Raw genomic sequence first — 27,974 nt, forward strand, 5'->3', positions numbered from 1 at the left:
ATCAACAAACTTCAAGGTTAAAAACAAAGTCACAAGACAGGTGATGAAATATGAACAAAATAACAGTGAAAGAAAATATATTTACAAAATGGTTCATATCATCTTTGTATAAATCTATTATAGAGGTTCAACTTTTCCCTCAGCAAAATTTGAGGTGGCAGGAACTAAATTTGGGTTAAGAAACTGAAGAAGAGGCAGGGTACAGATTGTGGACAAAAGTGCCATAAAAATGCATATCGGCAACGTCCAGAGAAACAGCCCTTAAAATGGTGTACAACTGGTACTTAATACTTTGACGCCTAGCCTATATAAAACCAAATAGTTCTCCCATATGTTGGAGAGGATGTCCCACTATAGGGACATATCAGCACATGTGGTGGGCGAAGTTATAGAAAGAATGTATTTACAGAAATATCTCTGATTGCAAGGCAGACAGTCTCCATGACACCAGGAATGATTCTGCTTGTCACAATATATTGCAAATTACAAACAAAGAACTCACAACACATCTATTAATTGCTGCAAGAACAGCTATTACCAAGATATGGAAATCATTATGATTATTAACTATGGACTAATGGTATAAGGTAAATTGGCAAATAGAATTACTGGAAAAACTGACACAAAAATTAAAAGTAGAAAAAGGTCAAAGAAACAAGACGATTTTATGCAGTCTGGAGTGATGTTATTGATTATACAAATAATAAAGCATATGGTAGAGCAGTATCCATAGTTTAGAGCACAGTCTGGTGAAATACATATGAATAAAATACATATTTTATTTTATTTTTCTCCCCTCCTTCCTGTAGATTCCTACAAATTCTAATTGTTACTGATACAAAATACCTTTTACTTATACTTTACATCAATTCATATATGTAATATTTGTAATAATTTTGGTATATACACTTTGACACAACTTTTGTTAATACATTCAGAAACTTTTATCTGAGTGTTTATTTTTTATGTAATTGATGCATGTAATATGCTCTAATGTAAATAAACATATATCTCAATGCAACCATATTAAAGTTTAAAGATGAAAATGAAGAAAAACTATGTTACCGAAAGAAAAAATAAGGAAAAGCCCAGGGCTGCTTCCACTCTGGATATTTATTGTGGAATAGCCACACTTTATTCACTCACTTTTTACAGAGCATCTGTATGATGTTGTGAACAAAGCATTCTGCTCCCTGATCAGCTCTCATTTTCTTCAAAGCTCAGAAAGTTCAACTTAAAAAAAAAACTCAAAGGAACAGCTGTATAATTTCCTCAGGTTTAGATGGACTATTGTACAATGGTTTGGGGGCTCAGTTATAACCTGGACAGATTGCAGGCATTTCCTTCTCTATGGTCCATCTCTTCTCCCTGAGAGTCTACTTTAACCCTTCCTTTCCACATAGTGTTGCCTTTACTATACCTTATCCTTTTCATTCCCCCCCCACGCAAAAAAATGGGGCAAGGCAATAATAATTAGGAACAAAACAAGGGAGAGGGAGTATTTAAACCTTTCCACTCAAATGGTCGAATATAATATTCCCACCCCTAACATCTGGGACTGGGGAAAAGGGGATTGGCCACCTGGCAACAGAATGTTATTTTGATTCCTGAAGTCTGGAAACAGAGCTGCTATTCAAGCTACAGCAGTACAGTCATACCTCAAGTTGCGTTTGCTTCACATTGCGTTTTTTCAGGTTACGAACCCGGCAAACCCGGAAGTGTTTACTTCCAGGTTCGCCACTTCACGCATGCGAAGAAGCAATCTGTGCACTTCGCGCATGTGCAGGAGCGCTCTATCGTGTCACACGCATGTGCAGAAGCGGCGGTCTACTTACGGACTTTTCAGGGTGCGAATGGCACCCTGCAACGGATCGCGTCCATAAGTAGAGGTACCACTGTATAGCAATGATTGGGTGGTAATAAATCACCCAAGTCTGGAGCACCTTCTTTTCTTTTGTCCCAGAGATTAGGACTAGATCTAAAAGGCTTAAGTTAAATTTGTTAGTGCAAATCCTAGATGCCAAGATCCAAGTCTGGAGCAAGTACTCTTTGTGAGACAATGCAAGGAGATTTAAAGGCACAAAATATGCAGCAAAGTAAAGCATGGAACTATAGGCTGTCATACCCTTAAAATATGTCCTTCCAAGTGCATTTCAATATTTCCCTCTTCTCCCAGCTTACAAATTCTTCAAAGGTCAGGTTCATGTGCTTTTCCATACATCAGTCAGAAAAGTTGCACAGGTAGTAAAACTCAGCTTTGTGTGGTAGAAGTGCCTAGATTATTGATATAGAAACTCAAGAGTGGATGGAGAGAGCCATGAGGCTGAGCTGGAGCAACCAGTTCAAACCTCTTCACACGCTGAGTTTCTCATGTAGCCTGGTGGGGGACAATGACAATAGACTTGATTACCTGTTTCCTCCTAATGGAGGTGACATAGCTAAGCCTGGCAGGACAGCTTACTCTGTGGTGTTAACCCCTTTATACATCAATTAGGCTTATGCATGTTGCTTATATGAGACAAGATTTCAGATGAACTATAGAAAATTTGTGATGGTAACAGCAGTGCTGGTGCTGGAGGAGACTTTTGAGAGTCCCATGGATTGCAAAAAGATCAAACTTATCCATCCTTAAAGAAATCAGCCCTGAGTGCTCACTGGAAGGACAGATCCTGAAGTTGAGGCTCCAGTACTTTGGCCACCTCATGAGAAGAGAAGACTCCCTAGAAAAGACCCTGATGTTGGGAAAGATGGAGGGCACAAGGAGAAGGGGACGACAGAGGATGAGATGATTGGACAGTGTTCTTGAAGCGACTAGCATGAGTTTGGCCAAACTGTGGGAGGCAGTGAAAGATAGGCGTGCCTGGCATGCCCTGGTCCATGGGGTCACGAAGAGTTGGACACGACTGAACGACTGAACAACAACAGCAGCAGCAGTTAAACAATGCAACCAATTACCTACAGGGGCAGTGGGCTGTTTCTTGCTGGAGGTCTTCAAGTAGAGGTTGGACAACCATATTTCCAGGATGCAGCAACTCTGGATTTCCTGCATCAAGCAGGGGGATAGACTAGATAGCCTATAAAGCCTCCTTCAGCTCTATGAATCTGTGATACTCCCAGGTAAGTGAGCATAGTATTTTTGCCATTATAACTGCTTTTGATTTATTTCCTCTGTGCCTGAAGATGACATCATTCATAATACACAAAATACTTCAAGCTATAGAGATACGTTTTTATGATAAATGATAAATAACATTAATTACCATTATACCATTATATATCATGTTAAGATTTGAGATTACTGATCTCTTGCTTCACAGGGTATAAGTCCCTGTGCTTACGACTGCACTATACAACAGAAAAATTATTCTACAGCTTTTTTTCTGAAAAACTTGGATAAATGTGGATAAAAATGTTATTGTAAATTGTCTGGTAAGTTATTTCTTACTTATTAATAACAGGTTACATTTTTTAAAAGACTTGTCAGGTAAAAGGTAACAGTAAAGGACTCCTAGATGGTTAAGTCCAGTCAAAAGCGACTATGGGGTTGTGGCGCTCATCTTGCTCTCAGGCCGAGGGAGCTGGCATTTGTCCACAGACAGCTTTCTGGGTCATTTGACGAGCATGACTATACTGCTTCTCGCACAACGGAACACTGTGATGGAAACCAGAGCGCACGGAAACGTGATTTATCTTCCCACCACAGTGGTACCTATTTATCTACTTGCACTTTGACGTGCTTTCGAACTGCTTGGTGGGCAGGAGCTGGGACTATTGACTTGATTGGGGGGCAGAAGCCCCCCTGCCATACCAATGTTCACAAGGTTCTTTTATTTTTAATCTATTTGTACGACAAGAATAGCAAGCATCAACATTTTCAGTAGCAGAGAAGCCTTATATAGAATCCTATCATAGGTAGAGTTGAAAGGGTCCCCAGGAGTCATCTGGTGTCTAGTCTAACCCCCTGCAACGCTGGAATCTCAACTAGATCATACATGACTGATGGTCATCCATCCAACCTCTGCTTAAAAACCTCCAATGATGGAGAGTTCACAACCTCCTAAGGGAGTCCGTTCCACTGTGGAAGAGCTCTTACTATCTGAAAGTTCTTCCTGATGTTTAGTCGGAATCTCCTATCTTGTAACTTGAATTCATTGGCTCAGGTCCTAGCCTCCAGAGCAGGAGAAAACAAGATTGCTCCATCCTCCATGTGATAGTCCTTTGGATATTTGAAGATGACTATCAAATATAAAGGGCTGTCACATGGAGGATATTATGACGCACAAATGCAGACAATCATACTCTGGAAAGCCACAGCAAATAGTGCTGAATCCCAATCTCATACACTCCCCTTCTTATATTAACATGCACCTTTAAAACAAAATCACAGAACTCAACGCTATTCACACTGATTTTTCTGGTAAAACATAAAAGTCTGATAATGACTTTGAAAAAGCAATGCTAGAATTTCAGTAAATTTTGTGTTTAAAGGATTATTTTAAAAATACCAGATAAACACCTATCACTTATATACACTATCCATGATTATATGTTTACGGGGCTAGGTGATTTGGTGTTAAGAGAAGGAAGCATCTGCTTTCTAAAATAAACTGGAAGTCTCCCCATTGTATTTGCAACCACAGTTACGTGCTTAGTAGGTCTGCTGAATGAAATTGACTCTGGATTCTGTGCAAAAGCGAAAAGGCACCCGGAGGGGTCAAGCCATGCCTAATTGACACCATGTAAGGCTATTGGTCGCCATGACAGTAGAGTTTGTTTTGGTTGAGGACTTAACGTTAGGCACTCTCAGGGGTAGCTGCTACGCCAGAAACTTCTTAAACTTTTATTTTTTATATTTAAAATACAACTTTAGAAATAATCCTAAGGGAAGAAGAGGAAATGGCTGGTTTATTTCCCATATATAATACTAGGGACATGTTGGGCTTGTGGATTTTATTTCATTCTAATCTGCAAGCTTTTTTGTGGGTGTGCGGTGGACAGCTGAAAACCCATCTATTCCACAGTGTGTTTTTTTCAGGATTGCAGCTACCCATGCTTACAAGTAAAAGGCACCACCACCTGCTTCAAGCAAGCACAACTGCTCAGACAGCCGCAGTGTGCACACCTATATATACCCTCATATCTCTGCAGCCTGCCTGGCAAACAAGTGGGGTGTCTTCCCAGCCTTATTTCCTTGGTGGCTATGGACGTAGCCAGGATTTATGTTGGGGTTGGAACAGGACAACCCACCTGTCCTCATCATCCTTCTGGCTCTGCCTAGCAGATTCTGGAATGAAATATATGGTGTGGTGATGGGAGTTGCAGAGTTGGAAGGGTCCACCCACCTGCAATGCAGGAATAGGCGGCTGCCCAGTCCTATACAGGGATCGAACCCATGCAACTTTGGCATGATCAGCGCCATGCTCTCTAACTGACGGGGCTCGGATTTTAAATTACTTTCTTTGGACCCCACCCCTCCAAGTGCTGAGAAAAATCTATCAAAAAAATCTTTCCACAATTTCTACTTTAAAAAAAAAAGTTTTGGGGGGTTTTGGGGGGGGGAGCAGCTGCCTTTCTCTCTCCAACTCCCCTCCCCTGGCTACGCCCATGTTAGGGGCTCTTTGTACCTTGGAAAGAATTTCTCTTCTCCTCCTGCGCCCGGGTCCGGGGTATTTTCTAGAGCTCATGACGGCAGCTAAGCTGTCGGCTTCGGAGATTCCTGCCTTTCCCCCACTCTCTCTCTCTCTCTCTCTCTCTCACTCGGTCGCTTCTCCGCTCAGCTTCCTCAGCCTCGCCCGCTCCTTCGCCTCCTTTTCCCTCTCAATCCCGGCGAATCAATGAGCGGCCAGCGCAAGCGATGACGCGTCGGAGGCAACAATCCCCCGCCTCCTGCTTCACCTTAACGGCCGCGCGGCGTGAGGCGTGTGACGGGGGGGTTTGCCTAGTGAGGAAGGGGGTGACAGCCAGCCACCTGTCATGCCCGCCCCCATAGCAAAAAAATAAATAATAACTGCGCGGGGGGGGGGGTGGAGTTAGTGTCCGCGTCTCTCAAGGCCCCTCTGATTATTCTCCTCAGGACGCCCTGAGCGCTTCTTAACTCCCCACCCGTCCTCGGCCGCGCTTGGCACAATGAACGTCCCTCCCTGGCTCCTCACAGCGTCTCCTTAGCAACGGCGCCGCGACACTCCCCCCTCCCCTCCGGCTCTCTCGCTACCTGTTAGACAAAACCGGGCAAGGGGCGCGCTCCTCTTGTTGACCCCGCCCCCTTCATCTGGCGCCCCCGCGCGCGGCGCACACCGTCTGGCCGCGTCAACCGCCGCTCGCGCCCCAAACGCCGCGCGGAGTTCGCGCGGGGAGGGGGGGGAGGGTCGCCTTGTTGGAAGGAAGGGCGCGCTGCGCCTACAGTTCTATCGCGGGGGCGTGGGAGGTCTGGGGTGGGGGGATATTCTTGGGCGCTAGGCACCGCCGGATTTAGATGAAGAGAGGCACTAGGCTACTCCACTTGTGAGCCCCCCATCCTCACAACTAGAAGAAAATGGAAGTGTGTGATAAACAAAACTGAGTGAAGCCAAGGATGATGAAGGGTATCTAAAATTCTGCAATTCACAATTTCTCCTCTAAAGGACATAAGATGTTATTGTTAAATACCATGGTGATTTTAAAAAAATGCATAAAATTAACACTGAAAAACTTTTTCAATAGCTGAACATTTTGTTGAATAAGCATTATTTTTAAAAAAATGAAGTTGTAATGTTATTCTTAAAATAAGGCCTGGGCCTTAACCTCTGCATAACTGGAGGCAAGCTTCTACTGCCTTGGCCACAAACCTAGCTCTGATTCATGCACTCACCCATATAGGGAGTCACTTCCACTGCTGCCTTCGCCGGGGAATATAAAATACCTCGGGTTGTGTTCGCTGCGGGTTGAGTTTGTCATAGGATACAAATGCGCCGAACCTGGAAGTACCGGAACGGGTTACTTCCAGATTTGGCGCTTTGTGCATGCACAGAATCGCTAAATTGCGCTTCACGCATGCGCAGAAGTGGTGAATCGCAACCCGCAGACGCAGCGCTGCAGGTTGCGAACGCTGTGGGTTGCGAACGCGCCTCCCGCATGGATCGCATTCACAACCTGAGCGTCCACTGTAAATGTGCTCAGGATAGAAGTTGGTCCCCACCTCTTCAAATTGGGCACCACTGGCTAACCCTGAGTCTCAAGTTGCTGGGCCTGAGTTGCCCTGCCCTTGCCTGAAGTCTTGGGTTTGCAATTTTGGGAGAGGAGAGGTTGCTTGCTGGGGAGCAGGCAGGCTGGTGAGGCCCCCTAGATTTAGAGGCCCTAGGCTTCAGCCTACTTTGCCTATACATAAATCCGGCACTGGCACTAGGGCTTGCAGGGATGTCGCACGAGCCCTAGTGCCCTATGTCTGCTATTATATTTTCTTTAGCCCTTATTATTATTATTATTATTTCAGGGAAATTAAAGACATGCAGAGACAGCGCAAGATTTAGGGTGGTTTCCAAATATGCCCTCATCAGTTTATATGTTATCTCTGAATTTTAGGGCTGTGTGCCTGTCATAATGTAACCAAAATGGCAGCACCTATGCACAAAGAGGAAGATACTGTAAAAGCAAACTTGGGTGCACTTAAAAAAAAAATGCACGTGAATTAAGACTTGGGTTAGAACAGGGAGTCTTCTCTATGATTACCGGTATAACTTTTTTTCAGCTAATACAGCACTGCAACATTTCGTTCATGTGACTCCTAACAGCATACTCATTTATCCAAGTGCCACTCTTTTGATGCAGCCAAAACGGCACCACTCACAAACAAGAGGGAGGTATCAGCACGCTTTAGGTAACCACCAGGTTTGCAAATACACATGAAAAGAACAACTTTTAAGAAAAGAAAAAGCTTAAGGGTGGCAACCCCTCCCCTTGAGCCTAATGAGGACTTACTATCATGCACAGCATATTGGCAGGTGGATGGAAACAGAAAACTGAAGGGAAAGGGCAGCAGAGTTCTGGCAGAAGGCATGCCCAATTAGATGAACAGCTGTAGAGGAGAATTCCATCCTGCAACCTTTTGTTGTGGATCCCACGTACTGTATTGGTAAATAATAAGCACTTTAAAATCATTAAAGTTCCTTCTTGGGTTCTGCAAAACAGTTGGCTGAAGGAAGATGAGAAATATGCTTCATGCCTTTCCACATCATGTAGGTTTTAGCAGAGGGAATTTGTATCCAGGAGACTCTCCTTTGCTGCTAGTCAACACAAAGTATCTCATATCAACATATAACTCAGTTTAGAGAGAACATGCTCATTGGGGATTGGCTTCCAGTACCAGCAATCTGCTCATGAAATAATGGAGAAAAGAGATTAACTCTGTTTCCATAATGCCCCCAAGTTATCTTGCATTCTTGATGCTTATCTCTGACAGGTTAGTAGCAATTACAGTTTGCTCTTATTGCTCTCAGATACAATAAAAAAAATTAGGTGCTCTGTGACATTTACCTCAGAAATGGAGACTGGATTTCAAGTCACATTGCACAGTAATGTGTAATTTCAAGGCACATTAAACAGCAGTACTGTACTATGGACATAATTTTGTACTTTTAAATATTTTTATAAATTAAGTAACATTTTATAGACAGTATCTTACAGGCTGATGGGTGAACTGATATCAAATATATACTAAACAACATGTTTTATACATGGATTCAGATAATCAAAAGTTGGTTTTCATCTGTAGAGCAGATAACAGATTCTGGAGACATATAGGAGAATAGCAACATGCTTTGTAGATAAAAGGTATCAGCTGAATTGAGGGGAAATGCAGCAGAATATAATTTTCCTCAAAGAAGCGTTTCACAAAGAGTGATATAACGGGGTTTAACAAGAACATGTGATAACTGGCTCCTTTAATGACAGAAATAAGGATGGTCTATAGTTGCGCTATGGAATGTGGAAACAAAGTCATCATCTATGCAAATAATTAAAATGATACAAACAAAGCAATAAACTGATGCCTTCTTTCAGTGAACACAATTAACTGAGTTGCTGGATATTATAGTATATGAATAGTAGTATTTATATATATCTAACAATCAACATTTGTCTTGTTTCTGAAAAGACTAAGCGCAACATAGGCATAGAATAGTATTTTACTTACTAAATATTCAGATGATACAAGGAAGTCAGAATAGTATGAAATTATGAAAGGCAATACAGCCAGACTCCTTGAACCAACATAAGATGCTGCATACATAAAACTTCTAACAGATTAGGCCGTATTGTCTAGATTGAATGTAGGGAACATTGTGAAGGTTGAAGGCTGCATACACTTCTGGGCCATCTTCCAAGGGCCATGTGCCAGTGGGGCTAGGGACAAATGTGTTCATGGTCAGAGGCTAAAGTGGATAGCGCAATTAATGTGAAATAGTAGAGGTGTGGTCTGGTGAGAGAAGGTGTGGCTGAGGAGGGGATGATGTGCAGAGAGTTTAAGGGCCACATTTACCCTCCAGGATTGTGGTTCACCATCCCAGGATTACTATACAATATGAGAAGCCCAGAAGTGAAGTTACAGAGAGATACCAAAGGTGATTTTGCCTCGGATATATGATGCTTCAGGTAAAATATAATGAGGTTCCATTCATACCCTAGAGCCTCCTAAATTGTCTGGGAGACAGGAAGTACATTTAGTGAGATGACGCGGGTGGTGCTGTGGGTTAAACCACAGAGCCTAGGGCTTGCTGACCAGAAGGTCAGCGATTCGAATCCCCGCAATGGAGTGAGCTCATGTTGCTCAGTCCCTGCTCCTGCTAACCTAGCAATTTGAAAGCACGTCAAAGTGCAAGTAGATAAATAGGTGCTGCTCTGGCGGGAAGGTAAACAGCATTTCTGTGCACTGCTCTGGTTCGCCAGAAGCGGCTTAGTCATGCTGGCCACATGACCCAGAAGCTGTACGCCGGCTCCCTCGGCCAGTAAAGCAAGATGAGCGCTGCAACCCCAGAATCATCCGCGACTGGACCTAATGGTCCGGGGTCCCTTTACCTTTACTTTATTCTCACAAGCAACTGAGTCTACAACCCATTGTCAACTATAGTATGTTTATAGCCTTGCTTATCAACTTACACAATGGGCTGCGTTATGTATATGTTTAATGAATAATGGCTGGTTCTCTTTGTTAAAGGTAAAGGTACCCCTGACCATTAGGTCCAGTTGCTGACGACTCTGGGATTGCACGCTCATCTTGCTCTATAGGCCGAGGGAGCCGGCATTTGTCCGCAGACAGTTTTTCCGGGTCATGTGGCTAGCATGACTAAGCCACTTCTGGCAAACCAGAGCAGCGCACTTTGTTAATACTGCCTAAATTATGCACAAGCTTGGGTTGCACACCCATACCCATACCCAAACTCCTATACCACACCAAAGCACAGAAGTTCCCAAATGGACTTTTTGTATTACAGTACTGTTAACCAGTGTTATTTTTCTAGAAAAAGAGGTGCTGGAACACACCATGAACATCTACCCTGTTCTCTTATAATGGCAAAGGCAACCACCTGATAGGTACTAAGTTCCAGTGAGTTCCAGTTGAATAAAAACCCTGCTGTTAATTCATATTGTATTGCTATTTCCATTAATAACAATCACTGTTACTTATATTGTTCACTTGTCCTGCAGACTTTCAGTGTTTTTGTGTGTGTGTATTAGGGGCCATATTCTTTGTGTTTGTTCATTTAAATAGAATGAATGTTAAATTTCCTGCATCTTAATATTTATTCCAGAAGCAAAATACATAGTTGCTAGAATCACGTGTTAGTTAATGGAATTTCTTCAGTTTTTCTAATAGTATTTTGTTGGGTTTTTTGCATAGGGTTTATGCAGCAGTCACCCTGAAGACCACCATCACTGACTTTGCATTGTTTCTGATATCTGCATGGTAACTACACCATGGGCAACTGTTGTAGTAAAACGAAGACACCAATATCTGTAATACAGAATGATGCAAATATTGGAACTCCAAGCGCAAATGAAAATTTATTTCAAAACACCGAGGAAATCAGTTTGGGACCTATGACTGGTTTTTTTCCAAAACACAGGAAAAAATATACTGGAAGGGATACAGAATAATGTAGGCACTCCCTCAGAAGCTAGCTCTAATAATGTAGTCGGTTCTCAAAAGTTTGTTAAAGAAAATGATGGTTTGGAAATAACGGATGTTCAATGACATTTGTTAAAATGCTTTTGCCAATTTATATTTATGGTATAAAATTTTACTATTTTATATTAAAAAAACAAAACAAAAAAAAACAAAAAAAACAGAGTTTAAGAGCCAAATCTTTGGATACGGATTCTCATGTTGTCGGGCTGGTTTGCCTGCTTCAGGGCAACAGAGAATGGCAAAACCATTACAGTGCCGATAGAAATGACAGCCTTTCTCTGCAAATATCCGTGCGCTTCAATACTCTTCCACAGCATCTACTCCCGCCCATCTGCCCGCTAATAAGAAAAATGCCGTTAATTGCCATGGAACTAGTTGCAGGGGGGCGAACAACAGTGGTCGGAAGGCTATACAGTACAGTACTGCATTCTGTAGCAGTGTCCGTCGGAATGTATCTAAATGTCCGGGAAAGTACGGATGTGTGGCAACCCATGTTGGCAGTGCCTCCATAAAAATAGCTCAAAAACGGCTTTTTGCGATTTGCAATATTGGACAAAAAAGTAAAAAGCTCAACAATTGTACCAAAAGCAACTTTTCTGTCCGGATTTTCACTATTTGAAATATGCCACTTTTTTGCCGGTAAGAAGTGAGCACTCCTGATAGGAACTCACGGGCGGGTTCCATTGTGTGCACCCGGAAGGAATTTTGTGAGACTACATTTAGACAAAAACTATAGTCTCTCTCCTGTACTGTATAGGCAACTTCCGGGACCTTCTGACAAGGATGTGTGTTCCTCAATGAAAAACAAACGGCGAAATCAAGGATTTGGAGTAGCTGTTGTTCTGGAGAGTGTCCGCCCAAAGGTACCAGGTGTGGGAAAAGTTCCTTTAGAAACAGACGCGCACTTTTTGAAGGGGAGCAACCTAATCCAGACAGTGTGCTACTCTTCACTATTTCTTGGGTCTATGTAGATCTGCGTGCGTTGCTCCTAATTTCTAGATCTATGGCCACCGCCTGGCCACTTAACGCGAGTCCCGCGTGGGCAAAGGGAGCTGATCCTCAGTAAGTAGGGCGACAGGTATTCGGGCCCGCTAGGAGAAGCTGGAAGAAGGTTCTCTTGCCATTCTCTTCCCATCTTCGTGGTGGCGCCCCGCGGGAGCTCGGCAAGTTGTCCTTGAGAGGGTCAGGTGCCTTTTGGGCGGCAGTCCCATACGCAGAGCCCCATGTAGCTCGACGGGGGTTTGCTTCTTTGTCCTAGCAAGGTTGCATTCAGTTTAATTCGAGCGGGTGGATCGCGGAATGTGCCTTTTCTATCTCCTTTGCCAGGCCTGCCAGCATGGAACAAAGCTTATTCGGGTGCACAGCCTGGCCTTGGTCTCCATCAGGACCTGCAAAATATAGTCTCTGACCACAGAAGCAACTGCTGCAATTTCCCCAGGCCCAGGGTGGTTGTGGTGCTGCGCAAAACTGAAAACGTTTGCCACGCACGCTTTATTATTGGTGCTATCCCAATACAGAGTGGAAACCTGTGGTATATAAAAAGCTGAGTGCTTAAAATCCGCTTGCGCCTGCAGTGAGACCTTCACGTTTGGCATATATGGCTGGGCTGTGAAAATAATGAGTGTGAGAGGAAATGTATTGTTTCCTTTGTAGCTAAAGGCCTAATAACTAATAATCCCTTTTTGGTATTTCAAAGGACTAAAATGATTAACGTAAAGCCACAAATTACCCTAGCAAATCTTTTATAGCCCCTCATACTAGCTATTTGAAAGTAAACAATGAATTCTGTGTTCTTTCCCTTAGGTGGTCAGTAAAACATACAACTGGAATAGACAATTTCTGCATATTATTCAGTCATATAAAACTATTATCTACTTGCCAGAAAGGAGAAATAAGTCTTTTAAAAAATCAGATTCAACAGAATTGTTTTAAAAGGATTTTCCAATGAAATACAGACATGATCTTTTGAAAGGGTTTTGAAATGGACTATGCAAAACGTGTATCACCCTATGCTGTTTTGATTGTTTTGTTAGACTAAAACATGATATTCCAGTCATCTCTGAAGAAATGCTTCCAGTTACACTATGTCCTCAAAGTTCCAGCTGCTGGCTTCAAATGTGCAACGAGAGGACTGATCCTGCAGTCTGTTTCCCAGGATGTCTATCAGAATTTAGCTTTAGAAGATTGGATCCATGATAATATGAATTTTGAAAACAGACACATTCTTTTCCTTTGGAGAAATTCTTCTACTGTAGTGATTGGTAGACATCAGAATCCTTGGCAGGAATGTAACCTCAGATTCATGAGACAGAATGGTATAAAACTAGCAAGAAGAAAAAGTGGGGGAGGAACAGTTTACCATGATTCTGGCAACATCAATCTCACTTTCTTTACAAATAGGAAGAAGTATAAAAGAATGGAAAATTTAAAACTAGTGGTTGGAGCATTGAAAACCCTGCGGCCCCAATTAGATGTGGAGGCTACAGAGAGATACGACCTCTTGTTAAATGGGATTTTTAAAATCTCAGGAACTGCTGCAAAATTAGGAAGGACTGCTGCTTATCACCACTGCACCTTGCTCTGCAGTGCTGATAAATTTATTTTATCAACTGTGCTCAAAAGTCCTTACAATGGGATAAAAAGCAATGCCACACCAAGTGTACGTGCCTTAGTGAAAAATCTCTTTGAAGAAGAGCCTACTTTAACTTGTGAGATGCTCATTGATGCCATTGCAGAAGAATATGCTGCATACCACCAAATTGATAACCATATTGTTGAAATAAATCCAGCTGATGAAACCGAATTCCCTGGAATTAATAACAAAGCAAAAGAACTGCAATCCTGGGATTGGCTATATGGCAAAACACCAAAGTTCAGTATTAGCACATCCTTTAATATAGTTGATGAACAATCTTGCGTTGAAATTAAGATAAATGTGGATGTAAAAAATGGAAAAATGGAAACTTGCAACATTGATATGCCTCCTTTCTGGTTGCCACCAATAATGTGTGATGAACTGAAAAACCATCTTATTGGCAGCAAATTCTGTCCAAAGGAAACCACTGCAGTAGCAGCTGCTTTGATGAGAACATGCACAGATTATAAAATACATGGCAAGTGGAATCTCTTGTGTGAGAATATAGTATCTCTAATGTAGTTGATTTCTTATCATCAATCCTTTATCAATACAGTCTTATTCTAGCAGAGGGTTTTAAAGATTTGACTGAATATGAGATTTAATAGTGAAGTAATAGACTGCTGAATGTAAACAAATTCTTTTTTATTAAAGAAAATAAAGAAATTCAAACTTGTTAATCAAGTCATTTTTTTTAAATTGTTATCACCAGTCCATAGAAGTCTTCTCTTTTAAAATTTACATATTTATTTCTCAAGTTAGCATCCTACACACTTGCCCAAATGGATCACACAATGGCTTGCAAACAGTATAAAACAAAATAAAAATACTGGTAAAAAGAAACATAGCATAGTATAGCATTAAAAACATGTACCTAGACATTCAAAACAAGAATTTTAAGGTCAATTTACACCTCTGAATTCCCAGTTATAGTAAGAAATAGAGCAGTCATGCTAGGCGTTGTTAGCTTGAGAGCCTAAGCCCATTTACTTGAAAGCAACTTCTAATTAAAGTCAATTGTCAATGTAAATGTATTTAAGACTTTGGTGTTTATTAGGAGGTGGCTTTAAAAGAGAGACCTAGAACATTGGGATTAACCAAGAGGCCACTATTTAATAGAGGTTCACAGGAATGTTCTTGCCTTCTCCCATTGTTGACAGGTTGGCATAGTGCTCGATCTTGCTGTGCTTATTCTAGCGTGTCGAAGCCTGTGTCTGTCTGGGTTGCTCTCCTTTACAAGATTTCTGCCTCTCCTCATAGGAAATCCACAGTGAAAGATAAAAACATGTGTCCGCATTATGTCGGTCTGAGGTTCCCCTAATGTGGGAAACTCCATTTTTGCTTGATGACATCAGTCTGTTATTGTGACAGAAGCTGCATAACTGTCCCCAGAATTCTGTTTCTTCAGTAAATTGGCATAGAAGGCAAAACCTCCCTGTACGGTTCCAAATTCTTGAGTATATTAAGTGGGCAGATTTATTATACATAGCTGTAGCATCTTACCAGTTTTGATCCCCAAGGAAGTTAGCTGCTTTTTCACATGTTTAAGATGCCTATAATATTTGAGTTTGGAAGATTTTTGCTACTTTCTTAGTTCAGTGATTCTTAAAATATAGTCTGGGAACCATCAACATCCCTGTTTAACTTGTGGGTGGTCCCTGAGGTTAATATGGGGTGTATCCGTCCAGACTAAGCTAGTTACAGCTTTAGTTTAACTGAAATTAGCCAAGTTTAAGTTAGTCATGATTAACTTGTTCCATGGCTATGTATGGGACTAAAGCACAATTAATTTAGTCTGAATCCAGCCCAGTGAAAATAGGAGGAAAACGCTGCCAGTGGGTTTCTTTGACACTTGTACCACATGGTGAAGAAGCAACTCAGTTTAAAATTTAAATCTATATGCAGTGCAAATGGCTGTAGCGAAAACTTCTATAAATCTTCTAGCTATATGCACAATTCTCTCCTGTGCACCAATCAAGTTTTGCTGAATTGTAGCTGTTAAGAGACAAATGCAGTAGTCAAATGTTTTACTTCAGAGGCTTTTTGAGTATCCTTCCACATAGTTTGGGAAGAAAATGAGATAGTCCAGCACAAGGAAGCAAATCAGAATTGCGGTCTTCACCGACAGTTCATTACTCTGGGGTAAACATACCATTTTGTTTAGATAAGATATTGGGCGGATGTGCAGATTTTTTAAACTGAAAAAAAGACAACCAGTTTACTTTACAAAAATGTGTAGTGGATGTAGTGGAAGGAGTAACTCACTCTTGCTCAAAAAAACAAACACACCAGTCATACTGGTTGGAATAGAAACTTAGGGTCATGTTTTCTTTGTATGTTTAGTGTGAAAGATGTCCACTGTAGTTTCATGACATGGTCTCAAATCAAAATCGCAGTATCCAAGGCAAAAACGACCCTGTGGAAAACAAATTATTCTACCAATTAAGCCATTCAGCAATTCAAATTTATTTCAAAATTTATATTTTTCTATTCGGTTCCCACCTGTGGTTTCTTAAAATAATCAAGGCCTCTTCCAATTTTAATCATCCATCCATTGTTGAACCTGTGTGTTAAATGCAAAAAAGAGAAGTGCTTCTTCAAAAATATAGAAAATGTAGACATATGTAAGGTTAACGAGAGAAAGAAAACAATCATTTCACAGCACTCTTAATATGTAAAAAGCTCAGGGAGCAGCACAATGAGCAAACAACAGATGATAGTTGGCAATTTCAATCTCTGCAACTTTCAAGTTGTTCTAATTTAGTTAACAACAATGTTCATAGCAGGGCATGATCTTAATTTGCAACATGGAGGAGTGATGTAAGTGTCAGCCCTTTCCAATACAAATCCCATTTCATGTGAAGCAGAAACTCCAATAGAAGCCTAAGGGGTGGGTGGGGTGGAGAACATATAAAGTAGGCCATCTTTGCCTCTCCATGGCATGCAAATTTGAAACGAAAAGTTACCTGTTAAATATATATTAACCATGGGTGTGCAAGTTTAGGGAGGCTTTTAATGTTTAATAGATTATTGCATTTTAGTGTTCTGTTGGAAGCCACACAGAGTGGCTGGGGAAACCCAGCCAGATGGGCGGGGTATAAATAAATTATTATTAGTAGTAGTAGTAGTACATATTTTGATTGCTCTTCCCATCATTTGACTTGCTTTAGTCATTTCTGTTCAACAGCAGGCAGGCAGGCAGGCAGGGGAACAAGTGGTAACTTGAACAGTTGGCAGGAGACACCACTACTGCATACTGTTAACAAGTTTGCAGAACCTGAACTGACAACTCTAAGGTTCCAAGATAAACTTAGGCTGCAATTCCAACCATGTTTACTCATTCAGTGGGGCTTACTTCCAGGTAAATGGGATTAGGATAACAGTTTTAATAATCAATTATATGGGTGATAGCCAATGTTAGTCATTCTCAGGGTTGAGTTGCTGAAATAAATGTTATCAATTGATTTCAATGGATATACTATCATGATTTAGTTGATTATCATCACCTGTATCTTAGACAATCAATGAGGAACATTTTATTCACACGTCACCAACCTAATTTCTCGATCATGTATTGACGGAGAGTATGATACATCCAGAGTAATACCAAAATCTTTCAGGGATTGTTGTATCTCTTCTAGGATAGTCATTTGTTGACTCTTTTCATTGCCCTGTAAAGATTTGTTTGCTTTAAAAATCAAATAAAGATAATGGCCGACATACTGTAAATTCATATTGGTCGTATTTCTCAGAATGAATAAGCCTCTTCAGTATTTTCACTTTTACCAATGCAGATACTCAAATTTAACATTAAACATAATTCCTGCAAAGTATCTTACGAAATGGAATGTGTGTGTTTGGTAGATGGAATAAGTAAAAGTTAAGAGGCTAGATGTCACAGGACAAAAGATGAAAACACCACACACCAAACCAAGTCCCACCTACACACACTTCTAACTATGGATTCAAACTAAGACTTGCGATGAAGTCCATAAAAGATTATTCACACATTTTTTTTATAGACTACCAGCTCTCTGAACACACTTAAATTATGTCATTTGTAGCACACTGATGGCTTGAAAGGAGAACAACTGTTGTAAACACATGTTTTGCATGAATATCATCCCAGGTTCAATTTTTCACATCTCCAGGAAGGTTGAGAAACCACTTGAAACATTTGAGAGCCTGGCTAATCAATAGACAGTATCAAGCAATCGTCTGAATCAGTATAAAGCAGTTTCCTTTATTATAATTAACTAAATTTAATTACTATTACTTAAATTTGTGTACCGCTGTTTCTAATTAATAAAAAACTTATTTCCCTATTGTTAGTAAACACAGGCAATTAGGTGAGTGGCTAGTCACAAGCCTGCCCTTGCCCTAAAACAATCTCCCCAGTAATTACAGTAACTGCTTAACTTCAGTAAGTACAACTTTATATGGAATAACACTGCAACCCTATGCATATCATATTTAAGTGTGTTTGGGGAGCTGGTGGTCTAGTTGTTGCTGTTATTATCATTATCATCATCTACTCAGAAGCAAGTATCACTGAATTCCTTGGGACACAATCCAAGTAAGTGGGTACCGGATTGCAGTCAGTGTAAAATACTTACTTCATTTTGGGAAGTAAGAAGATGTATAGTTTTCACTTTGCATGGTCCTTTAACAAGCATTTCACAGAATCTTAAGAAGTTGTACAACTGTAAATAAGTAAATAAGATTAATTTTTTTAGATGGAAAAGAACAAATCTTTTTGACTATAAATCAACCATGTCTTACCTGATGGACTTGCCTAATGTAAGGGTCCTCAACCCAAACCTCTGTAACAGTTTCATTAAGATATTCTTGGAACAGCTTTTCATAGCTGAAACCTTTTGTATTTTCTTCTATTTTAATTTGTTTGTGGTATTTTCCATCTAAAAAGAAGAAAACTTTTCACTTTGGAAAAAAATGCAGTATGGCATTTTTGAATGGAAAAAAAATCTAATACTGTATATAATTCCACAGGCATAATAATGAAACTTACATTACCGCTTCATACCTTCTTTTTCTTTCTCAATATATTTCTTAATCTCTTCTGCCCTGTCCATGTAACTTGTTATTTTGTCTCTGTAGTGAGCCTTTTTCTTCTGATCTTTTGTTGCTGAAAACAGAATACAAGATGCAGAAAAACAATGAAAAAAAATAGTTCATCAACTCCCTTCCTTTCACTTTAAATTTTAGACCTGCATGCACATAACAGGGGAACTGACCAGTACCCAACTCTCATGACAAGCCCTTTAGATATTTGAAGATGGCTATCATTATCTCCTCTTTCCCAGATTAAACATACCCATTTCCCTCAACAGTTCCTCCTAAGGCTTGGTTTCCAGGCCCCTGATCATCTTGTTCACCCTCCTAAAGGACCATGGACTAAAGGACTATGAATACCTTTGAATTCCCTTGAGGATTATATAATTTTGTGGATCATATGTTTGCCATAATAATTTACTGGGCAGTTAAGGCTTATTGTAGCACCTAAGGTAGCATAATCTATTCTACCGGGCCCAATTCAAAGTGCTGGTTTTGACCTATAAAGCCTGGACTAGTGTGAATGGCTGATACGATTCTTTGCACTAATGTTTTATACACATAAACATTCTAAATGGGCTGCTACAGCTTGGGAGAGATGATGGAGTCATAGTAGAACTGACGAGGCCTGCTCGTCATGTGCGAAAATGATCAGTCTCACATCAATGTGGTTTGAAGCAGTCTGATAAATTTAGGGCTGCAAGAGCCTTTATTTATAGGGCAGTTACAAAAAGGCATACAGAAATATTTCATCATATTTGGACTACATTTCATCAGCCATAGGATATGGAAGTGCCATATATGGGTAGGGTGGGCTTATTCTTGCTGACGTGGGTTAACATGCCATGTCTACGTAAATCAATGGCCTGTGTGTATGCGATTTTCACTGCGCCCAGTTAGGTGTGGTGCACGTTGGTGTATGGTCTTTTCTGATAAGGGCAGTTTGTGGCTTTGTGTCATATACGCCTAAACGGCAAGTTTTCCCTACATAGAACCTTGCTGAAATGTGCTCAGTGCTACAGTAATAAAAAGCCAAGTTTGGTATTAATCAATAGACTATCCCTTTCCTTGGAAATATCACCAGGCAAAAGAGCAACTCAAATAATTAACAGATGTTGTCACATCTGCCTCAAACCAGCTGGTGCTTTTTGGTGTACACAAACGGCTGTATGGAGACAAGGCAAGAGATGAAATTAGGTGTGTAATAATTTACTGTGCAGTTAAGGCTTATTGTAGCATCTGTTGTTGTTGTTCAGTCGTTCAGTCGTGTCCGACTCTTCGTGACCCCATGGACCAATTGTAGCATCTAAGGAAGCATAATCTACCGGGCCCAATTCAAAGTGCTGGTTTTGACCTATAAAGCCTTAAATGGCTCAGGATCGCAATACCTCAAGTACCACCTCTTTCCAGATGAACCTACCCAGACCTTGAGATCATCTTCTGAGGCCCTATTTTGTGTGCCTCCTCCACAAGAGGTCTGGAGGGTGGCAACACGAGAACAGGCCTTTTCTGCAGTGGCTTCCCATCCCTCTTTAACCAGACCTTTGGGTGACTGGCATCCAATGCCATTTTAAAATGTGTTGGGGAGGATGGGGATTATTGGGTTGTTTTTATTTTGATTATGTATTTTGTGTTTTTATATTGTGATTTTATTTATGCTGTAACCGCCCTAAGACCTGCAGGTATAGAAGAATGAATACAAAAACTTATGGAATATGCAGAAATGGCGAAATTTACCGGAAGAATAAGGAATCAATATAAAAAATAATAATAAAAGAATGGCAATGGTTTATTGAATATTTATAGATAAATTATTGGAAGGATTATTGTAACAACCTGCAGTTTTGAATGAGTATTAAGTTAATTTGGCTATGCAGAAGATATTAAAAACAAATTAAGGAACCCAGAAAGGGGGAAGGAAGCAAAGTTTTGAAATGTCAAAATGATTGTAAAATTAGTGTAATATATAAATTTGAAAAGTATAAATGAAAAATAAAATGAAAAATAAGACCTGCGGGCATAGGGCGGTATATAAACTTGATAATAAGTATTTTAAAAAATTAAAAATCTACATATTATTTCCTTAGCAGGGTGTTCCTACTCATTTACAAACAGCGCAGGATGACTTGCTTTATTTAAACAGATAATGGGCTCCACGATCCTATACGCATCTCCTCGGAAGTTACATAGGTTACCAAGGGACTTGCTCAAAAGGAAGCGCACCCAGGAAATTTGCCGCACTCCTCTGCCTTCAGACCGCACCTAACAGGGAAATCCACCTGCAGGGAGTGACGGGGAGGAGGAAAAAGCCTCACCTTTGAGGACCCGCATCAGGAGGTCAATCCCTTCCTGATAGCAAACAAGGGACTCCTGGAAGCGAGAAGCCGAGTCCAGCTCCACCGCCCGCTTCAGCACCAGCACCGCGGGGTCTTCCATGGCCGCTGGGAAAGCACGGCGTCGGGTTTCTCGCTTAACAGGGCGATTAGCCGTACGGGGGAGGGGGGCAAGCCTCCGGGAGACACCAGTCCCCAAGGCGACCAAAGCAAACCTGTAACTACTGTAGTAGGATTCCACGCCTGCCGCCTGTCACGTGATTCCCGAGAACTGGAAACCGAAAGGCATTCCGCCGAGTGGGCGGAAGAGCGCTCCCATAGAGATGTGATCTTCCTAGACTTTCCTTTACCTTCGGACGTATCCGCTTCCTTGTGAGAACGAGGACGAAGACGAGACACTGACGGTGATTGGTCGAGCCGAGCGACGTCCTTGCCTCGCTTAGAACGCTGGGGGAGTGAGGCCGGTGGCGGGGTTTGAACATGGCGTCGTTGGGCGCGTTGCTGGGCAGAGTTGCGGGCGGGAGCCCTTTTGCTGCCTGGCAGGTGAGGGACGCGGGGAAAGGGGGGCGAGTCCAGTGTGCTGTCCTGCGCGTCGATAACCGCACTTTGGTCCCGTGGTGTGTTATTTAGTGAAGATTCCTGCATTGCAGGGGGTTGGGCTAGATGAATCCCGGGATCCCTTCCAGTTCTATGATTCTATGAATGCTTCAGGTTCTCCGTATTCCTTGGCGTTGGCGGCCGCCGTTTGGCCCCCCAGATCTGATGGTGCCAATGCCAGGTTTTGATTTTGGAAAATGTTGGTAATAATTAGCACGGCTGTGCTTCTGAAAACCTAAAAGGTGTCATTTCTCTTCCCCCTCTCCAGGGAGAACGCTATCCAAATATATATGTATATGGGACATGACTTTTGACCCCATATGACCTCTCATTTCATTATCTGTTTTTTCCCCTGGGCTTCTTCGTCATATTACATTGGAAGAAAAAAAATAATTGTTTGATAACCTGACTTTACAAAAGCAGAGTAAAATAATAAACAAAAAAGTCATACCGGTACTAGCATCTAATAATAATAATGTCAGTAATTGTGCATTTGCTCGCTATTAGGGTTAGGTATTGGAAGTGTTTTGAGTGCACTTGAAGAACCAAAAAAAGATAAAGGAATTAGTAGATTATAACTTGTAGGTAGCCTATGCAATAAAGAATTGTCTTTCCTTCCTGCTTCAGGGTCTTGCAAAATACAAAGTGGAACCAATCACCTGGAGGGTGTGGATCAGGCAGAAATTTACAAGGTCAAGAATTCCCGAATCGGTAAGCTTTGTGTTGTGGGGGTGCAGAATTAATATCTTATTTTCTTTCACTTATTTATTTTCATAAAATACGTCTTTTTTCATTTTGTTGCATAAGTAGAGAAAGCAGTTACAGACCTCGAAAAAGGACAAATAGAACAAGCAAAAGGATAAAGAGAGAGAAAAGTAAACAATACAGTGGAGCTACAGATAGTTAGCATCTCATACCTTTTGGGAGGAAGCATATCAAAACTAAATTGTAAAATATCATGCAAATATTATATGAGATATTCCAAGAATCATTGACTGGTATGTCTGCCTTAACCACATATGTTCACATATCAAACTCTCTTGTAAAAAAACAAAAAAAAACCCTTCAGGTTCATGTTCTACTGTTTACAGTGCATTTACATGCATGTTACTCAGAAGTAAGTTTCATTCTGTTCAGTGGGGCTTAACTCCCAGGTAAGTACCGGTATACAAAGAATTTAAATGTAGATGTGCTACACATAGAATCACAGAATTGTAGAGTTGGAAGAGATCCCAAGGGTCATCAATTCCAACTCTTTGCAATACAGGAATCAGAGCTGAAGAATCGCTGGCAGATGGCCATCCAACCTCTCTTTAGAAACCTGCAATGAAGGAGAGTCCAATGTTAGTGATACTCAGAGTAGGAACACTGAAAGAAATACTAAAGTCCATTGATTTCAAAGGGTCTGTCCTGAGTATCACTAATATTGGATAGCACCCTATACCAAAGGTATAGTTTCAGAACCAAAGATTAATACAGGGGAAAATACCAATATTATACTTCATCTCTTCTTGTCATCCTCTAATAAAAAATAAATGGTTCAGGAAAAAATACAAATAGTATAATTCATTCCTTTTTAGCTCACACATATTTTAGTACAATTCTTTCTGCTAAAAAAAAGTATTGCTACAGACTTATTCTTCTGCTGTCTTCAACTACTTTGCTGCAAATTACCTTTTTATTACTACTGATATAGTATACTATTCAGCCAGTTATAACTGTATTACTGAAGTCTGCCTTTGTTGAATTTATTTTAGGTATTTCAGCCGCGGCCTGGTGATCATGAAAAATATGGGGGTGATCCACAGCAGCCCCATAAACTGCACCTTGTGACCAGAGTCAGAAGTGGAAGAAGGCGTCCTTATTGGGAAAAAGAGATAATCAAATTTCTTGGATTGGAAAAAGTATAAAATACATTAGCATTTTGCGGGGATGCTCTGTTGCAGAGGGGGAAAGCCCAGTAAATCATTACCTCTCTTTAGCATTAAAACATACAGCCCAATCCTACACATGTTTATTCAGATATAAGTCCCACTATATTAGAGTTGCTCCTTGGTAAATGTGCACAGGTTTGCAGTCTTTCAGAGATCAAGAGTAGAACAACTTCAGCTCAGGGCAAGGGCAAGGTTTCTTGTAGAAGATCCACATTAGTTAACGGTAAATAGTTAAAAATGGGCTTGGTATCTCTTGCCTTTATATTCAGTATATAACAAAGGTGCCAGCCAAACTTTCCCGAGCAGAGCAGAATGAGATAGGAACTTTCACCAATGGCTCCCTAACACCTGCTCTGACATGCTGCAGCAGTGCAGTCTTCTACATTGGGAGGAGAGGGGAGCCCAGAAGTGCACACTCACAGCAGCTTCTGTTTATCTTTGGGTGGGGGGGGGGCAGCTGGAACTACCTGGGAGAACGGGGTGGAGGTTGCCTAGCAGCTTTCCAAAAACCCACCTGAGGCATTTCATGTCTGCGTAGTAGATCCTTTCTTCATTATCATGTTCTCAGCTTGTAAATCACTTGTTAGGTATCCATGAAAAAGCAGTTTCAAAGCCATCCTAGGTATAGTTGGTTGTGCAACCAGTTGCCTGAGAGCATGTGGGAATGAACATTCACATTCTGCCATGCAAGACAGGTAGATGCTTTGCACCTGAATATCTTACCTCAGTGCGTATCAGCAGCAGCAGTTTGCAAGCGTTGTCCGTGATTAAGTACTGTAAAGGAATCTACACATGAAAGCCTGGTTTTGAGAGTGGTTCTCCCTTTCTGAGTAGGGGTGTAGAGATCCAACCATAATTTTTAGCAGTCAGTTAATTCATCTTGGTTCACCCCTTTATCTAAGTGGTTGCTATTTATTACAATTTTGACATTCTAAATATGGTAGCACATATACAGTGCTCCAGGAACTTTAGCAGAAATGATCCTGTACTAAAATGTGTGTGAGCTAAAAAGGAATGAATTATACTATATGTATTTTCCCCCTGAACCATTAATTTTTTTTATTAAGAGGATGACAAGAAGAGATGAAGTATAATATTGATATTTCCCCCTGTATTAATCTTTGGTTCTTAAACTATACCTTTCATTGGCATAGGGTGCTATCCAATATTAGTGATACTCAGGGTAAACCCTTTGAAATCAATGGACTTGAGTATTTTTTTCAGTGCTCCTACTCTGAGTATCGCTAACATTAGATACCACCTTCTGTATTTTTATTAAATCTTCATGAATGGATTCACCTCTTTAGGCTCTCGCAGAACAACAGGCAATATATAAGTGAATAATATAAATCACCAAGTAATGCAATAACAGCCAATGTAGTGCCCACCAGATGTTATCAATGATAACACCTGTTATCCATGACCTCTGGCTAGTCTTACTTGAGCTGACGGAAATTGGAGTGCAACTAGATCTGCAGGGTATCACATTGACTACCCCTGAAGTAATACAGGATTGTCATAGTTATATTTAAAGAATAGCATACTTGCCCCCACTACTACTGCAAGCTCTGTGTGTGTATATGCAATCATGTGTTTGAAACTGAACTTTTCTATAAAATCTGCTTATCTACAGAGATATGAGCTAAGAGTGCATAAAAACATCCCTTCTGTGAATGAAAAACTGAAAGTGATTAAACATCTAATAAGGTTAGTTGTCTTCTTAGCAAAAGCCTTTTAAAATGGCTTTTGTAGAACAGCACTAATGTTATTTTGTTTCTTCTCCTGCTTCCTCCTCCACTCCTATAGCATAAAACCATTAAAGCTGCCCTACGGAATTCCATCTGAAGAAGAAATGTCTGATACCTATATTAACAGTGCAGGTGAACTAATAATTCGCCGTCGTCTAAAAGAACCGGAACAGAAAAAGATTGATGCTTTGTAATTTGTGCCATGTTGTACAATAAATGTAATTTTAAACTGAAATTTGCTTGGGGAGCTCACCTATACATCCCCTGTACTGTGTCAAGGCTTTATTTGACTGATTAATCAAACAAACAAACGAACATGGCTAGTACTAATGCTGATTATACAAGCATTTCAATCAAGCATGACTGTATGTGTACATAATTCCTTTTTCTACTGTTTGCCTATTGGAAGCACCATAGTACCATAGGTAAAGGTAAAGGGACTCCTGACCATTAGGTCCAGTTGTGGACGACTCTGGGGTCGCTGTGCTCATCTCGCTTTACTGGCCGAGGGAGCCGGCGTACAACTTCCAGGTCATGTGGCCAGCATGACTAAGCCGCTTCTGCTGAACCAGAGCAGCGCCCGGAAACGCTGTCCCACCTCCCTCAGTAGTACCATAGTAGGTCTCAAAAGTTTATCCTGCCAGGGATCACTTTTCTACAATGACTTGTCTGCTGAGGAACTCCCTGAAGAAGCAATGGAGTCTGAAATGTGTAGGATTAATAAAAGCCTTTCTTGCCTCCCCCTTTGTATTTTGCTTCTGCTTCCAGTTTCTTTTTGGGATTCTAATTTTAGATGCACCTCACTGTGAGGCTGGCCAAACTGAACCCCAGGCAAGCAGCAGCAGAGCATGATGGTTGTCCCACTACCAAGCTCTGAACAAAGGGGATTTGGTTTGTAGCCTGAAGCATAGCCACCTCACTATTCTTTTTAATAGAAAGTGTACCCTAAACCAACCCAGTACTATTCAGCAGTATACTGAAGGAGAAATTCAATGCATGGACAAACTCTTCATTTTTCTTTTCAATGAGGAATTCTTTATAAACTCCTGAAGAAACTTGGTTCCCTGTAACAGTTTGTCTAATACACTGCATGACTTCAGTGCATGCAAAAGTTCATAAAAGTCCTTGTTGCTGTTGCTGCTGTGCTGGGAAGGAAATAATCCAGAGGCTGGCTTTCTGTTTCATAAACCAAGAATGGAAGCCAAATCACAAGTGTTGCTTTGCAGGCAACACAAAAGCCTGCCTCAGGTTTCTTTCCTCCCTCATGGCAGCAGCAGGAGCATGGGGAGAATGACTGGGAACTTTTGAGCAATGAATTTACCAACACCATGCGCACGTTAAATTACCATGGGGTTTCCCCCCCCCCATTATGTGCAGACTGGACTAGTGTGAATGGCTGATAAGATTCTTTTGTGCTAATATTTTATACACATAAATACAAGCTGATACAGCTTGGGAGAGATGATGGAGTCATAGTTGAACCTTGCTGAAATGTGCTCAGTGCTAGAGTAATCAAAAGCCAAGTTTGGTATTAATAGACTTTCCCTTTCCCTGGAAATATCACCAGGCAAAAGAGCAACTCAATTAACAGATGTTGTCACATCTGCCTTCAAACCAGTTGGTGCTTTTTGGCGTACACAAACGGCTGTATGGAGACAAGGCAAGAAATGAAATTAGGAGGTGTGTAAGGAGTTACATCTCGAGATCAATAAACTGATTAGCATTAACTTCAGAGCAGACGAAAGGAAACACTTTCTAAAACTTGCAAAAATGTTCATTGTCATTTGTTAGCCCGACATAAAGATCTTTAAAAGAAAAGGACATATATAAAAAAGGGACATGTTAGCTCAAACTTCCCCAACGTCTGTTGGCTGGGGCTGATAGGAGTACCAGTTGGAGACGACTGCATTAGCTGTTAGCCATGATGTTAGAGACTCGAGCATTTGGTTATCTTTGTGATGAGCTGCCTGTGAGTGTTTCCATGTGTAATCTGTCAATATGGTAACTCATCTGATAAAGTGAATTGCTTTTCCAATCTTCAAGTGAGATATGACCTCAGCAAATAGTCAATACTGTTACGAGTTCATGGAGTGCAAGACACCCTGAATTCCTGGGTCCAATAAGTGTTAGAATTCATCAAGGTGGGGGGAATTAAACTGCCAAACACAACCCCTGTGTTAAGCTCGTGTTAACAAGCCAAGCCAGGCTGGTGATTGCTAGTAGTTTGGGTCATTAATTTTATCCCCCCCTGCCTTAGAATATCTATAGGGTTCACAGGAACTTACAATGAGGAAATGACAGGCAACTTAAAAGTAATTTCTTCTCATCATTTCTACTCCAAAATCATTCTACACTTCACATGCAGCGAGGCAGTAGAACCTGTAACCACTTGGGATTGCACTGTTGATGTGCAGTTATCATTTCCAAATGCTTTCTCCACAGAAAACAGGCAGCAGTCAGACATCCTTCTTGCAACTTTGGAAGGGGCTAGTTGGG

At 41.0% G+C, this 27,974-nt stretch overlaps 4 protein-coding genes across 10 annotated transcripts in view; 2 read left to right on the top strand and 2 right to left on the bottom strand.

The window, feature by feature from the left end:
• Positions 1–5,891, bottom strand: part of TSGA10 (testis specific 10) — a 36,577-nt gene extending 30,686 nt beyond the window's left edge. For 4 of the 6 annotated variants that reach the window (XM_033147574.1, XM_033147573.1, XM_033147571.1 and 1 more), the window contains exon 1: positions 5,625–5,888. In XM_033147574.1, the coding sequence (XP_033003465.1) occupies positions 5,625–5,684 (60 nt within the window). In that variant the 5' untranslated portion in view covers positions 5,685–5,888. Of the gene's footprint in view, positions 1–5,624 lie in introns of all 6 variants that reach the window. The other 2 variants (XR_004426491.1, XM_033147572.1) reach the window with 2 other exon arrangements.
• A 7,082-nt stretch (positions 5,892–12,973) lies between these two features.
• On the top strand, positions 12,974–14,385 carry LIPT1 (lipoyltransferase 1). Its single transcript, XM_033147575.1, has one exon. It carries the CDS (start codon positions 13,200–13,202, stop codon positions 14,313–14,315), a length of 1,116 nt encoding a protein of 371 aa, XP_033003466.1. The 5' UTR covers positions 12,974–13,199; the 3' UTR covers positions 14,316–14,385.
• Positions 14,386–16,063: 1,678 nt separating this feature from the next.
• On the bottom strand, positions 16,064–21,417 carry MITD1 (microtubule interacting and trafficking domain containing 1). 2 transcript variants are annotated; one of them, XM_033147577.1, is made up of 7 exons: positions 21,182–21,414; positions 18,838–18,939; positions 18,576–18,712; positions 18,410–18,496; positions 17,349–17,464; positions 16,296–16,356; positions 16,064–16,209 (listed from the first exon to the last, which is right to left on the bottom strand). In XM_033147577.1, the coding sequence occupies exons 1-7, from the start codon at positions 21,300–21,302 to the stop codon at positions 16,114–16,116; spliced, it is 720 nt and encodes a 239-aa protein (XP_033003468.1). In that variant the 5' UTR covers positions 21,303–21,414; the 3' UTR covers positions 16,064–16,113. The 2 variants fall into 2 exon arrangements, with proteins under 2 accessions (XP_033003468.1, XP_033003469.1); XM_033147578.1 differs by lacking the exon at positions 18,410–18,496 and having other exon boundaries at positions 21,182–21,417.
• Positions 21,418–21,640: 223 nt separating this feature from the next.
• Positions 21,641–25,697, top strand: MRPL30 (mitochondrial ribosomal protein L30). The gene is made up of 5 exons (XM_033147579.1): positions 21,641–21,742; positions 22,424–22,507; positions 23,554–23,700; positions 25,364–25,437; positions 25,537–25,697. Exons 1-5 carry the CDS (start codon positions 21,680–21,682, stop codon positions 25,670–25,672), a joined length of 504 nt encoding a protein of 167 aa, XP_033003470.1. The 5' UTR covers positions 21,641–21,679; the 3' UTR covers positions 25,673–25,697.
• Positions 25,698–27,974: the final 2,277 nt, after the last annotated feature.

This window comes from Lacerta agilis, chromosome 4 (assembly GCF_009819535.1).
Source record: "Lacerta agilis isolate rLacAgi1 chromosome 4, rLacAgi1.pri, whole genome shotgun sequence".
Classification (NCBI taxonomy): Eukaryota; Metazoa; Chordata; class Lepidosauria; order Squamata; family Lacertidae; genus Lacerta; species Lacerta agilis.